The 14,712-nt window shown below is 44.7% G+C and overlaps 1 protein-coding gene across 2 annotated transcripts in view; it reads right to left on the bottom strand.

Annotated features, from left to right (window-relative positions):
• UNC5D (unc-5 netrin receptor D) overlaps positions 1–14,712 on the bottom strand; it is a 558,897-nt gene that overhangs the window by 2,511 nt on the left and 541,674 nt on the right. For both annotated transcript variants that reach the window (XM_060251212.1, XM_060251213.1), the window contains one exon: positions 9,127–9,305. In XM_060251212.1, the coding sequence (XP_060107195.1) occupies positions 9,127–9,305 (179 nt within the window). The remainder of the gene's footprint in view (positions 1–9,126; positions 9,306–14,712) is intronic.

The following is a 14,712-nucleotide window of genomic DNA, read 5'->3' as shown; positions in this document are numbered from 1 at the left end:
GAAGGTTCGTTTCAGGTCATGGTTCATGGGGCCACACGAACCCGACCCTCTATTTAGCGAACCAGTTATTTCATGAGATTTGTGATGCAACAGAATGGCCTCCCTGTGGGCTAGAGATGCCAAACTCGCATCAAGTCTCCAGCTGACTTTCCTCTTCCTGCCCTCCAAGTTTTGTGACTATTGGATTTTGTAACCCAGCCCCCCAAAGCAGGTGCCCTCAGGAAAGTGCTCTCTGGGGAAATTACAGCCAGTTCCTTTCCCTCTCTGTCTCTGCTTCTAATGTGTGGTGCACCAGCTGCCAACAGAAAACAATGGCTGCATGTGAGCTGGAAGTATATATCATTCTACTTCCAGAGAGAGAGAGAGAGAGCTGTCTTAAGGTCATCTGGATTCGATGCTATGCAAACATTTTGTAGCACAGTCCTAAAACATTTTCCGGTGAGTAAGTCCTATTGAATAACATGGGACTTATAAATAAGTAGACCTATTTAGAATCAATCCATAAACTACCTTAAAGCAATCTGACTCTCTCTTCAGCATGCAGTTCAGAAGTCTTTCTCTGCTCAGCTGATGCCATCCAGTCAGATTGCTTGGAAGAGCCTGTCACTCAAGGCTTCCTGGTTTTTGTTGAAGAATTAACCCTTCACAGTCCTTCAGCTGTTTGTACAGCACTTCTGAGCTTCTTAAAAGTGTAGTCCATCACACCAGCACTAAACACCCCCAACCCCACTGTTCACAAGAGGAATGACTTCCAGTTCTCTTCCCTCTCAGTCTCTGTCTGCATCTGCTGCCAGTGAAAAAACAACTGCTATATGTGAGCTGTATATATATATAATTCTGCTCTCATGGACCGGAATGGGAGTTGTCTTATTGGCAGACAGCACTAACTATTGAGCTTTGGAGGGCCACTATTGGTGTTTCCAGGGCTGCATAAGTCCATCCCACCATTGCTTTGAAGATATTAATATATCAGTTCCAGCATGTCTACTGGAAATGTTGCTGACACCCCTCCACCACAAGACACACAAACCTCCAAAAACCACATGGAAAGTTTTGGAAGGGTCATTGAAGCAAGATTGCATTAACCTTGGCTCAGAACCCACAATCCAGGCAATTTTAGCCACACATTTAGTGGCAGGTTTGTGCTCATCCGTACAGTGGACATTAATTTGGAAACTGCTATTATTCTGGAAGTATGGCTTGCAATATGTATTAAATATATGTGCATCATGTTCATTCACAGGAACGAAGTTCACAGAAATGTGTAGTGGATCACTGGACGCATAAGGAGCAAAGAACACTTAACGAAGGATAAGGAGCAAAGAACTCTTAACACAGCAGAACTAAGGAACAGCACAGAATGGAACAAGTGGCATACGTCCAATCCTATTCAAAACACATTACCTTCTGAGAGTAGCAATTTACATGTTGAAGAATAATTTTAACAAGATCCTGGGAGATTTATGAACCGATCTCTCAAACATTTGCAAAGTTGATTCAGATCAGAGCCCCAGCACAGTGGGGAAGGGAAATAGCACTTTCCCCCATGTCATTCATCTTTATTTTAAGGAAACATATGGGCAACAACAGCATATTTTGCCCAATGTGGCAAAGAACATTTGCATAAGGCTGCTCAAGGTTTTTTACAACAGTGTTCTCCAATATGTGGGCCCTGACCCAAAAACTGGGTCATAAAGTCTATGAAAGTGGGTCCCAGGCTTTCCAGTTCTGCTGATTTGTACATGCTTTGCTTTTGTAAGTGGGTCAACACACCAAATGAATTTGGACTTGTGGGTCTCCATGCCAAAGATGTTGGAAACTAGTAGTTTACCATACTATTTGCATTGATAAGATAATAAAACAGCTCAATAAAACCCGAATTCTTCTTTTGCTTATATAATGCAGCTTCAATTCAATATTGTTGGATCCACATAGCCCATATATGTGGGTGCTCCTGTCCATGCTGGATTTGCCCATGAAAGACAACTGACAGATACCAGGATGGGTTCTGCTGTCCATGCAACTTGATATTTTGCCTATACTTATGTCAGAATAAGGGCTCGTAAACTATGACCACATTACAAAACTGGCAGTCAGAAACAAAACGAAAAACTCTTCTGTCTTGTACATTCCGCAGAAGGTAGAGGGAGGGCAGGGTACCATCAGAGGCCTGTTCTAGAACTTCTTCTGTGGAAGCTGTTTTTGGGTGGTGCTCACCATCCAGTCTCAAAATTCCAAACGTGTCCAATGGCTCAAAAAGGTCAGGAACCCATGCTTTAAAGGTCAAGAACAACACCTTAAATTGACCATGAACATACTTCTGCAATGAACACAGGGTGAAAGAATCAACAGGCCTGTTCCTTGATTATGGTCTCATTCAGGGCTTTTTTGTAGCAGGAACCCCTTTGCATATTAGGTCACACACCCCTGATGTAGCCAGTCCTCCTGGAGCTTACAGTAGGTCCTTTACTAAGAGCCCTGTAAGCTCTTGGAGGATTGGCTACATCAGGGGTGTGTGGCATAATATAAAAAGGAGTTCTTGCTGTAAAAAAAAAAGATCTGGTCTCATCTCAATCAACCCCCTCCCCCCATTTGCCAGTAATATGCTCAGGACCTATGTTCCCTCTAAGCTGCGGAGTCTTGTGAGCAAAATTCTACTTTGTGAGCTACTGGCATTAAAGTTGTGAGCTACTGCATAAATTAGTTTGCTCTAGGGCCATTTTTCCTGCACTGAGACAAGGATGTGTGAGCTAGAGGCTAAAAATTTGCGAGCTAGCTCACACTAACTCAGCTTAGAGGGAACATTGCATTTTCTTTGCAGATCTTCCAGTTTCTCATCTAGTTTGGTCCTGAGTCATGAGACATCTTTGAGTACACCAATTAAGGTAGCATATCTGGAAATGCTGCTTCAATTCAGTATTGTTGGGTCCTCTAGCCCAAATATGTGGGGTGCTTCTGTGTCCATGCTGGATTCTCCCATGAAACACAACTGACAGGTAGCAGGATAGTTCTGCTGTCTATACAGCTGGCTTCTTAAACTGAGCTCCAGGATATTTTGTGGCCATAAAGGCATTGTGAAGCTGACAATAGAACAAACCCCAACCATACAAAGAAAAGCTTCATCTAGGCTGGGAAGACAAATAACTGTATTATCAGTCTTTTGGTTTTTTTTAAAGGGAACCAGGTGGAAGCATGTCAACAGACTGTGAAGGTCTTTGCATGGTACAAGTAGCAGCAGCAATAGCAGAGAGAGGAACCAAATAAATGTATGCATGCTTCTTTTATAATGTGGGGTGAGGATGTGACTCAGAGGTAGACCCATTCTTTGCAAGTAGAAAACTCCATGGTGCATTCCAGGCATCTCCAATTAAAAGGCTTTATATAGCTGGTGCTGTCAAAGTGCCCTCCTCTGCCTGAGACTCTAGGATGCTGGTGACTGAATAAAGCCAAGCTAGATGGCTCAATGGTATAACAGTATAAGACCACTTCGTATGTTCAATGTATGCAGAGGAAAATGGTAGAAAAATTCCCAAAGGCTCTGTAAATGTCAATTAAAAATCAGAACTAGCCTGGTTATTTCTGAACACAATTCATAAATTTAGATCCTGTTGTGTTCCTCACCACATTATCACAAGGACAACAGGGCCACACAGTTCTCAACGATCCCCTGAGCTTGCCCATACAGTCCCCATACCACTTCACCATATGATGACAGTGGTGATGGAAAAGAAGACTTGCTGGAGGCCCCCATCTCTGTTCCTTGAACTCTGCAACAGAAGCATCTCAAACACCAGAAGCCCTGGAAATGGGAGTTGTCCTAGGCCGCCCGAGGCTTTAGCATGAGCACTTAGAAATTAGAATTTAGTATCTGGCACTTAGAAATTAAAACTCAAGTACCAGAAGAATTTCTGTGGGCAATAGTGATTACTTTGGATTGCAGACAAGTATTAAATGCCACCAAAGTTCATACACTCAGCCAGGTCAATATAAACTTTGGCAGCATCACTAATGACTTGCTTGCCAGGTTCTGAAGTGGCCCCTGTTGCCATCCATTTAATGGCAGACTGATGTGCAGAGATGAGCAAGTGTTTAGCTCCCTGCCATGAAAAGTTTCACCTGCTGATTTCAGTATGGGAATGTGGAGTAGCAGAAGAGGCCCATGGATTTTTCTCCAGCCAGTTGACAACCCTAAAACGTGATTATTTCTCTAATTACAGCACAGAAACCTGGGCACTGCAGAAAAAGAGTAGTTTACAAGCTAAAGCCAGGAGGTCTAAAGCCTTCTGGAAAGTCATCAAACCTTTGCCTCATAATTTCTGGCAAAATGTCATCCCTAAGCTTCCTCACCGAGGGGCTGAGCTCTGTATTTACAGATCAATAGACAAACGTTGCTCAATGTACTAACCAAGAACATCCTGGCACACAAGACAACTCCCTTCCATGACATACTGCTGATCCAAGAATCCATATTTTTGCTCTCAGCTCAAGCCAATAGGCTTTGGCATTGTTTCTTCAAGCTGTCGTCGTTGCTTCCACTGGGGGTGATGCTTATTCCTCATAGCCTAAAGTTCATGATATTGTAAAAGGATTGGATGATGTAATAGTTTCCTTGACATTCAGCCATTATTTATTTATGTTGATTTATAGCCTATCCCATCAGGGGTAGGTAACAAATTAGTCTGCCAGCTACATTTATTACACCCCTTCTTGTTCACTTGTTCCCAACAGTCAGCTGGAATTCAAAGGTCTCACACAATTTCCAGAAGATATTCTAGAACATATCCATACTTCTGCTTTACAGTGTCTCTAAGGAAAGGGAATTTCAAGTAGAGGAGCAACCAATTAGAACCAGCCCATCCTTGCATTCCTTATTTGATAGATGGATAGCAAGCTTTCTAATTAATCTCAAAGGTCATGACATGGGACTACAGGAATTTTTTTTGAGGTGCTGTGTTAGCTAAACCTTCAATTCACAAGTCAAAGACCTGATCCAGGAATGAATTTTGATACATCCGTGCACAAATCCCTCTTGCCATATTAGGACATTAAAGATAATCATGGATGGGCATGTGTTTTCCAAACAGAAGGTTCCTGGTTTCATCTCTAACATTGCCAATTGAAAAGTCTCTGCCTGAGATCTCAGGCAACTGCTGCCAGCGAAAATAGATAGTACTGGATTAGGTAGACTAATGATTAGCCTACTGGGGTTAGCTGTTCAAAACATTCAGAAAAAAAAAGCATCAGCTTCATATCTTACACCCAGGACATTTAAGATACTGTAAGGCATCATCAACACCATGATTGGAACTAAGACCACTATAGGAGGCCAACACAGACACGAAGCAATACCATAATGATTTATTTTTATTTATTTACTTATTTGATTCGATTTTTAGCCGGCCCTTCCCATGGAACAGGCTCAGGACGGGTTACATCATAAAAACACTCAACAGTAAAAAACCAAATTAAAATATATAAAATCTAAAATTACAGAGTAACAATAGGTACTAAAATTATCTGTTTGCAATGTATTCCCTGCTTCCATTGTAGAGATTTCCTGATCATGTGACTTGATATTAGTAGATTTATATCCAGTCATGGCCTGGGGGACACCCCCCCATTCCCCAAAAGCTCTTCTACCTATGGGTATCTATAAACTTACACAGTGTGGAAGAGCATTTCCAAGAAAGGATCAGAGAAAAGGGAATGTAGTAATCTTTTCCAGTTACATAAATTCCATTTTGAATAGGAGCCATCTTAAAAATTTAAAAACCCTACTGCATAAGAAGAGCGCAGCAGGAACTGACCAGTGGTCTATCATGTCCAGCATCCTTTTTCTTTCACAGTAGTCAAACTGCTGCCTCTGAAAATGCCTACAGTCAGATGGAGGCTGTGCTCTTCATGAAGTCCAGCCTGCAATACTAATACACTGCTTAGGTATGCCATCTACCTGCCAAGAAAGCATCCTTTTGCCATCTTGTCTTTGATAATAAATATCCAAGTTATTAAGAAACCCAAGGAGCTCTACAGCAACAAAAAAGCCAACCAAGAAAATACCACCAGCCAAGATCAGCCACCTGCACTCACTTCTTCCAACAGCACTTATATTGGTTTGGAAGCAACACAAGCAGACTGTGGGCTGGGTAGTTATTCCAAACATTCAGGAAGGAAAAAGCATCCATCTCCAGTGTGCCTCTGGTGTCTTGTTTCTTTTTTCTCTGTGCACAATTAGTGCAGCCAATGGAAAACACACACGCTTGAGTTCCAGAAGGGACAGTGGGTGTTCCAAACCACAACTCTAACAAATGCCCAGATTAGAAGCTTGGAAAGATACCCAGTATTTCAAAGGTACAGTGTTTGGCTGGTGTTACTTTTTATCCCTTTCAAAATGAGGAACAAGCTCTTATTCAATTTCTTCAATACTCCAAATGTTTTCAGTTGTAGGTTCAAAGCACAGAGATCAATTTTGTGCTGCTTGTTTTCCAATTCCATCTATGCTGATAAACAACAACAACAAAAGGAAACCCCTCTCTTGCTTTCTGGAAAGACATCTTAAGTTATCTCAATCAGCCTAGACTAGGGGTCCCAACAACATGGTGTACACTGACACCTTTCCTGATGTCCATGAAGTGTTGTTGGTGGGAATGAGGTTGGGCATTGACCCAACAGGGACTCAGACTGGCTACTGGAGATCCAACTGGCTGGGCAGATTATAATAATGCTGTAGCAGTGGCAAGTGACCCCACCATTCTTTCTTACTTCTCTTTACCCACCCCCCTTTTGTTCTTCACTTGGCCTTCCTCTGTGTATATAATTCCACCTCCTGTAAACCCCCTTTTTTGTGGTTTGCTCCACCCCTTGTGCCCTCTGCCCTGTATCAGAATCCCAAAGGTGCCAAGGGCTCAACAAAGCTTGGGACCCCAGCCTAGACTCTTTCCTCTTCTGAAATTAAGTGTCTCCTCAGTGGTATGCACCTGTTGCTTTATATGGCCTTATGTCAATGTTGAAATAGTTTATTTTATTGCCTTAGATTCAGCCCTGTCCATATGGGCATCTCCTGTCTTTTGAAAAGACATGAAATCAGCAGATTCAGCTCTCCTCCAGCCACACTAGCTGAACAAGATGGAGAAGTTTTGTTCCATTCCTTGTAGAAAGAATGCCTGGCAGGAAGCACATGTATAACCATAGCTCTGGAGGTCATGTTTTCAAAAAAAGTCCATAACGGTATTTCTGCATATGCAAAATGGGGCAGCTACATGTTAGGGGCCTGCTCAGTGTACATCTTGAAGGCCCCACAACATGCAAGGCCCGTACATTTTAAGCAAAACTTGGGAACGTACGTCGGTAGCTTTTTCTAAACTGTGAAGATCGACTGCTGACAACACACATTTTTTATACCTCATCCTTTGCCATCAACAAGAACATTGTTTCTCCACTTTGCTACTTTCCTATACCATTTTGTCCTTCATGAATGATGCTTCATAGTATTGTTACTGAAGTCAAATATTGTCCTCATGTGTGTGGAGGTGGAGGGATGGGATAGGTGACTGGATGACTCTCCATATCTCACTGACTCTAGCAGCTTCCAGCACCATATGGGAAGGTAGTTGGCCATCTTTCCAAATCCTAGTTCAGCTTCTTTTACTATGGTTTCATATGATGCCTCAACTGGGCCACGAATTCCTCACCCTTGTTGTCTGTTACCATTTTTAATGCAAGTTAAAAGGCTCAGAGTACCTTCTAAAGGAATGTCACACGATGGAATGTCCTTTGTTACCTTTAACCCATTCTTGGGTACAAGGATCATGGGGTTGTCTCTACCCCCACTCCCCCGCAGAGCCATTTCTGATCCTGGGAAACTTTATTCCCAGAATCAAGGGATTTGTGTGTACTAATAGCTACACTGGGTGGACAGCTGCAGTGCACAGAAATAAGGGGGCAAAATTTATCCTTTCTTTTCTGTGAGAGGAGTGCCACTTATATAAGAGACATCATGAACCATCTCATTCTCTTCTGTCTCCCTCCTACAGTCACTCAACTGATGTAGTTATTACACATGAGACCCTTGACCCTGGCAATAAATGTTCCCAGCATCAGAAATGGCTCTGGAGGGAGGGGTGGGAGGGTAAGACCCTGTATTATCAGTATTATCTACTGGCAGTTTGTTGAACCCAAGCCATCATTTCAAAGTTGCTTTGAGTCTCTATTATAAATTACAGTTATCCACAGATATAATCTTGTACTCCTGAACAATTTTAAAGGTTGCTTTCAGGACATTTGAATGCTGCTCATGGTATTTACACTTCATTAGTACTAGGGTTGCCAATCCCCAGGTATGAACAAAAAAACAAAAAGCAAAAAGCTCCACATGAAACCAGTCCTTAGAAATTAGTATTATGGTTGTTTTGATGAAAGTAATATATGTGGGTTAAATACAATTATTTATATATGAATGGTTTTTCTTGTTTATGTAATTTGATATAGAAGCTGGTTTCACGTGGGGCTTTTTGTTTCTTTGTTCCTTTCTGCTGTGATACTCTTTGTATGTTGTAATCCCCAGGTGGGGGCAGGGGATCCCCTGGCTTGGAGGACCTCCCCCCACTTCAGGGTTATCGGAAAGCGAGGGAGAGGGCACTCCATTATACCCTATGGAGACCGATTCCCAGAAAGTATAGTGGAGAATTGATCCATGGGTATCTGGGGCTCTGGGGAGCTGTTTTTTGAGGTACAGGCACCATATTGTCAGCACAGCATCTGGTGCCTCTCCTCAAAACACCTGCCAAGCTTCAAACAGTTTGGATCAGGGGGTCCAATTCTATGAGCCGCCAAAGAAGGTGCCCCTATCCTCCATTTTCCTCCAATTGAGAGAAAGCATTTAAAAGGAGTGAGGTCCCTTTAAATGTGATGGCCAGAACTCCCTTTGTAGTTCAATTGTGCTTGTCACATCCTCCTTCCTGGCTCCATCCCCAGAGTCTTCTGGCTCCACCCTCAAAGTCCCCAGACATTTCTTGAGTCAGACCTGGCAACCCTAATTACTACATAGATATTGACTCAAAAACAGAGATAACAACAAAAAAAGATGATTCACATCAACAAGGGTTGACCTACAGAATCGCCTCCAGTTACCTGTTGATGCTGTTCTTCTGTGCCAACATCTGCCAGTCTTTGCCTTTAGAGCTTGGTGTGTCAAAAGTGGCACATATCCTCTGCCGAATGGAGTAGGGTATCTTGAAGGCTTGTGGGCCCATCTGAGCAGGAAAGTTGCTGTCGTCATGTGCAAAGAAAGTGATGGTCTCTCTTTCATTCTGCATGCAAAAGAAAACACTTAATGGGTTGTGCTCTCCCTGAACCAGCTTCTTTAATTACACTGGAAATCACTGTGCAGCCAACTCCCAGTCTGCAGAAGAATAACTGTGTGGATACTTCTAGTTAAGGAACAAATACACAGGACCACCTCTTTATGCCACTTTTAAGGAAAGACACTGAAATGTAAGCTAGAGTCCATTTAAAAATCTGTGCCAAGGTAACCCATATTTTGTACGAAACTGAACTTTAAGCATATACATGTTTACTCACATAAAAGAATGTTCTTAGATTGCTACTTGAGTACTATGAATGGATCAATCACTAAGGTTTTATAAGTGGAACCTGCTGAAGATAAAAGAATGATGATGTCCTTGACAAAAGAATGAAAATGTTCCGTAATGGTTGTAGATGTTTCCTTAATGGGAGTTAATTGTCAGCAGATTGTTTCCTGAAAGCTCCCCCGCCCCCTTCTTGTTCAAGGACTCTCCTTCCAGATGATGGGCAGGGAATGGTGTGTGGATGTGAAGAAAAAGCAACTGGAAGATGGGAATGGGGAAAATCCAGTTGCAAATGAATGTTAAAGTGCATTGAACGTATGTATACCATCCAGTGTGAGTGAAAGCAACCAAATCTGCAAGCTGGCTGGCTGCTTTCCTGTGGCTCCCTGTTTCATTGAGGTGCCCTTTTGTGATCAGTAAGGAGGGAATAGGTCAAGGAATTGGATACATGGACCATTGGTGGCCTTTGCCCTTCATTCTCATCTTGCCAGGGCTCCCACTGATCATGGAAGAGATGTAGGGCTATCAACCTCAAGTGGAGTCCTGCAAAGATCTCCAGAGATTAGTTCACCAGCAGGAAAGGCATCTTTGGTGGGTGGACTCTACATATAGCATATAGTTTAGGAGAAACACATCTTAGAATGAAATTCTCCCTCACCTACTCAAACTCTGCCTTCAAATCTCCAGGAATTTTCCAAGCCAGAGTGAACAACACTTGGGATCTAGAAATGAGTGTGACTGGCTGGAATAAGACTGGAGAGGATGGCTTCCCTTGGTCCATTGTGGCCTTATTAAAAAGGGCCAGAAAAGACTTGGCCTCTTTTGGGTTCCTTGGCAGAGTGATCCTAGACTGGCTGGGAGTAACATGTGTAAAAGTGGGAGTAAAAATGATCTATAATCACTTAAGCTTTCACACTTCCATTGCTAACATTGAACAGCTTCCTTCATACCCATCCCTGAAATGTGGCTGGCATTCAGAAGCTCTAACTCTACTCCTCCAGCCAGGTGTAGTGAACAGAAAGGTGCACAATCATGTGATCATAGGAAGAGGTGGATGGTGATGGATACACCATTTGCCAGATCATCAGTCTTTGGGGGATGTAATATAATGGCAATTTCTATCTTATCGAGTCAATCTTCTGCCTTACAGAAGTGCCCCTTTGCCAACATTCATGTTCCATTTGATTATTTCTCAATAAAGCAAATATTACAAAGATACCACAGGTCTGCAATCTGTTTCCTACAAAAAAAACCCAACATAAAGCTGGCTCTGAAACTTCTTACTGCAAAACAAAGTGGAAAGCCCACAACAAAAAATTAGGACCCATTGCGGGAGGGGGAGACAGTTGCTCTCTCCCAAGTAGCCCCGCCTGGGTTCTCCGTCCTTCACCAGGCCCGGACTAGCGGGCGGGGGGGAGGGGTGGCCTTTTTCATGCGGGAGGATTGCTCCTTCAGGACGCTTCCGCCGCCAGAGATCAAGGGCGTGGAGTGTGTGGGCCTGGAGTGGGACGTTGGGGAGAGTTTGGCAATCTGGCTGGTGTACCGTCCGCCTAACGCACCAGCCAGTGCCCTGCCGTCCTTGATGGAGGCTGTAACAGGCTGGGCATTGGAGCATCCCCGACTTATAGTCCTGGGTGACTTCAATGTCCATGCCGAGGACGCAGCTTCCACTCGTGCGACGGACCTAGTGCTTTCCATGGCAGCACTGGGACTTTCCCAATATGTAACAGCGCCCACACACCAGGCTGGGCACACACTAGACCTGATCTTCGCGGCGGGAGTAACAATGGGTCAGATATCTGCTGAGGCAGTGCCATGGTCTGACCACCAGGTCCTGAAGGCCCGTGTGGACATACCACCTCTGTCCCGTTTAGGCGGTGAGCAGATTTGGGCTCGCCCGCGTAGTCAGATGGACCCATTGCGGCTTCAGATGGCTATGCGGGACCCTTGGCCTACCGGCGACTCGTTGGATGGGCTGGTGGAGACCTGGAACAACCGGTTCTCCGAGGCCATCGACGAAATCGCTCCCAGACGTCCTCTTCATCCTCGATCACGATCCGCCCCGTGGTATACCCCGGAGATGCGATCGATGAAACGAGAATTAAGACGACTAGAGAGACAATGGCGTCGCGCTCGTGACGAAGCTACGAGAACATCATATAGGTCATTTATGAGGGCCTATGAGATGGCTATTCGGACTGCAAAGAAGGAATACTTTGCATCCAGAATCGCATCTGCGACCTCGCGCCCAGCACAATTGTTTAGTATAATTCGGTCATTAACAGAACTGCCGCAGGGCAAACAAAATAGTAGAGAATTGGAAATAGGCTGTGAGGCTTTTGCGAGCTATTTCGCAGATAAGGTCTCGTCACTCCGACACGACCTACCCGCCATAATTAATACAGTAGATGATCTTGGGGCACCGAGCACGTCTTCTGGTTCAATTCTGGATTCTTTCAGCCCACTCAGTCTGGAGGAAGTCGACAGGACCCTTGCAGCTGTACGCCCTACGACCTGTAGGTTAGATCCGTGCCCGTCTTGGCTTATAAAGGCCAGCCAAACGTGGCTACGTGAACCACTACAGGACATCATCAATAGGTCCCTGATTGAAGGGATCTTTCCCACACCTCTTAAAGAGGCAGTGGTCCGTCCCCTCTTAAAAAAACCATCAGCAGACCCGGCCACATTGGCGAACTATCGGCCGGTGTCAAACCTTCCCTTCCTGGGTAAGGTCATAGAGCGGGCGGTGGCGACTCAGCTGCAGGGATTCCTGGAGGACACTTCCGCACTGGATCCATTCCAGTCCGGCTTTCGGCCAGGCCACGGGACGGAGACAGTTCTGGTCGCCCTCATGGATGATCTTATGCGACATCTGGATCAGGGCGGTTCTGCAGTGCTGTTGTTACTAGATCTGTCAGCCGCTTTTGACACGGTTGACCATCAGCTACTGACTGACCGCCTTACCGATGTGGGGATACAGGGATCTGCCTTGCAGTGGCTGACTTCCTTTCTCCAAGATCGGGGACAAAGGGTGGTGATAGGGGAGGAAGCATCCCAGAGGCACCCCCTTAGTTGCGGGGTGCCGCAGGGAGCGGTCCTATCCCCGATGTTATTTAATATCTATATGCGCCCCCTTGCCCAGATAGTCAGGAGGTATGGACTGGGTTGCCATCAATATGCGGATGACACCCAGCTCTACCTAATGATGGGTGGCCAGTCTGACTGTACCCCGGAAAATCTAGACCTGGCATTACAAGCCGTGGCCTTCTGGCTCAAACTGAGTCGGCTGAAATTGAATCCGACGAAGACGGAGGTTCTCTACCTGGGTCGGGGCGGTCCGGGGAGAGAGATCCAGCTGCCGGCCCTTGACGGGGTGCCACTAATACCGGTCCCCAAGGTCAAGAGCTTAGGCGTGCTCCTCGAGTCCTCCCTTACAATGGAGGCTCAGGTGGCAGCCACTGTTAGATCTGCCTTTTTCCATCTTCGGCAAGCACGGCAGCTGGCCCCTTACCTGGACCGCAGCGACCTAGCGACGGTAATCCATGCTACGGTCACCTCAAGAATAGATCACTGTAATGCTCTCTACATGGGGCTACCCCTGACGCTAACCCGGAGACTACAACTAGTGCAGAACGCTGCGGCACGGCTGTTAATGGGGCTACCACGATGGGAGCACATTCGGCCAGTGCTGAGAGAGCTGCACTGGTTGCCTGTTGTGTTCCGAGTTCGCTTCAAGGTGTTGGTATTAACCTTTAAAGCCCTTTATGGTCAGGGACCTGCCTATCTACGGGACCGCCTTTCCCCATATATCCCCCAGAGAGCACTGCGATCAGGGACAAAAAATCTGCTGTCCGCCCCTGGCCCAAAAGAAGCCAGGCTATCCGCAACAAGATCTAGGGCCTTCTCGGTGGCAGCACCAGAACTCTGGAACACCCTCCCAGAAGCTATAAGGGCCCTGCGGGATTTGTCGGCGTTCCGCAGGGCCTGTAAGACCGAACTGTTTAGGCAGGCTTTTCTGGTTGACTGAAAATGGGCTGCCACCGGACATCCTACAGAAGCTGGTGGTCATAGTCAGAACCTAATACCGCCAGACTAGACTGAGATAGCGTAATAGTTTTTAACCTATAAATGTATTATGGTTTTATATGTTTTTATGGAATTGATTGTTTTTATGATATTGTAAGCCGCCCTGAGTCCGCTTGCGGAGAGGGCGGGATATAAATATAAAGTAATAAATAAATAAATAAATAATTGTTAATTGTGTATAAAAGCTCCTTCAATATACTCATCACCATTTTCTGAATTCTTTTTCTTATATACTTCTCTCCAGGACTTTTTTTGTTTTTGTTTTTTTTAAAAGTCCAGCAGGGACTCATTTGCATATTAGGTCACACCCCAATGTCACCATTGTTTCAGGAATTCATTTGATATTAGGCCACAACCCTGATGCCAAGCCAGCCAGAACTGAGTTCCTGTGCGTTCCTGCTCAAAAAAAGGCCCTGCTTCTATCGCTGGTATTTTACATTTTTCTACATCCTTTACAAGTGGCAAAATAACAAATTTTCCTTATAGTCTAGAATAAAAGTAATTATACAAGAAATTACATGCAGACACACACACACAAACACAGTATGGATAGAACTGATGCCACATGTATAGATTTTGATTTCTGTATTCAGATTCAGTAGCATATTGTTATTTGTATTACTCATGATAGTAAAAAGGTAGTCCCCTGTGCAAGCACTAGTCATTTCCGACTCTGGGGTGACGTTGCATCACGTTTTCACAGTAGACTTTTTTACGGGGTGGTTTGCCATTGCCTTCCCCAGTCATCTACACTTTCCCCCCAACAAGCTGGGTATCATTTTACTGACCTCGGAAGGATGGAAGACTGAGTCAACCTTGAGCCGGCTAACTGAACCCAGCTCCCGCCAGGATCAAATTCAGGTAGTGAGAAGAGAGTTTTACCACTCTGCGCCACAGGGCTCCCACTCATGATATTATATTATACATTATATTAATTACTTATGATAGTAGTGAGTAATTAATATAATGGCAAGATGGAAACTTCAGAGAGAAGGCAGCATGGTGGATCTTGGAAGGTGAGCAGGATTGGTACTTGAATGGG

This window comes from Heteronotia binoei, chromosome 12 (assembly GCF_032191835.1).
Source record: "Heteronotia binoei isolate CCM8104 ecotype False Entrance Well chromosome 12, APGP_CSIRO_Hbin_v1, whole genome shotgun sequence".
Lineage (NCBI taxonomy): Eukaryota > Metazoa > Chordata > Lepidosauria > Squamata > Gekkonidae > Heteronotia > Heteronotia binoei.
This window is presented reverse-complemented; position numbering and strand designations above follow the sequence as displayed.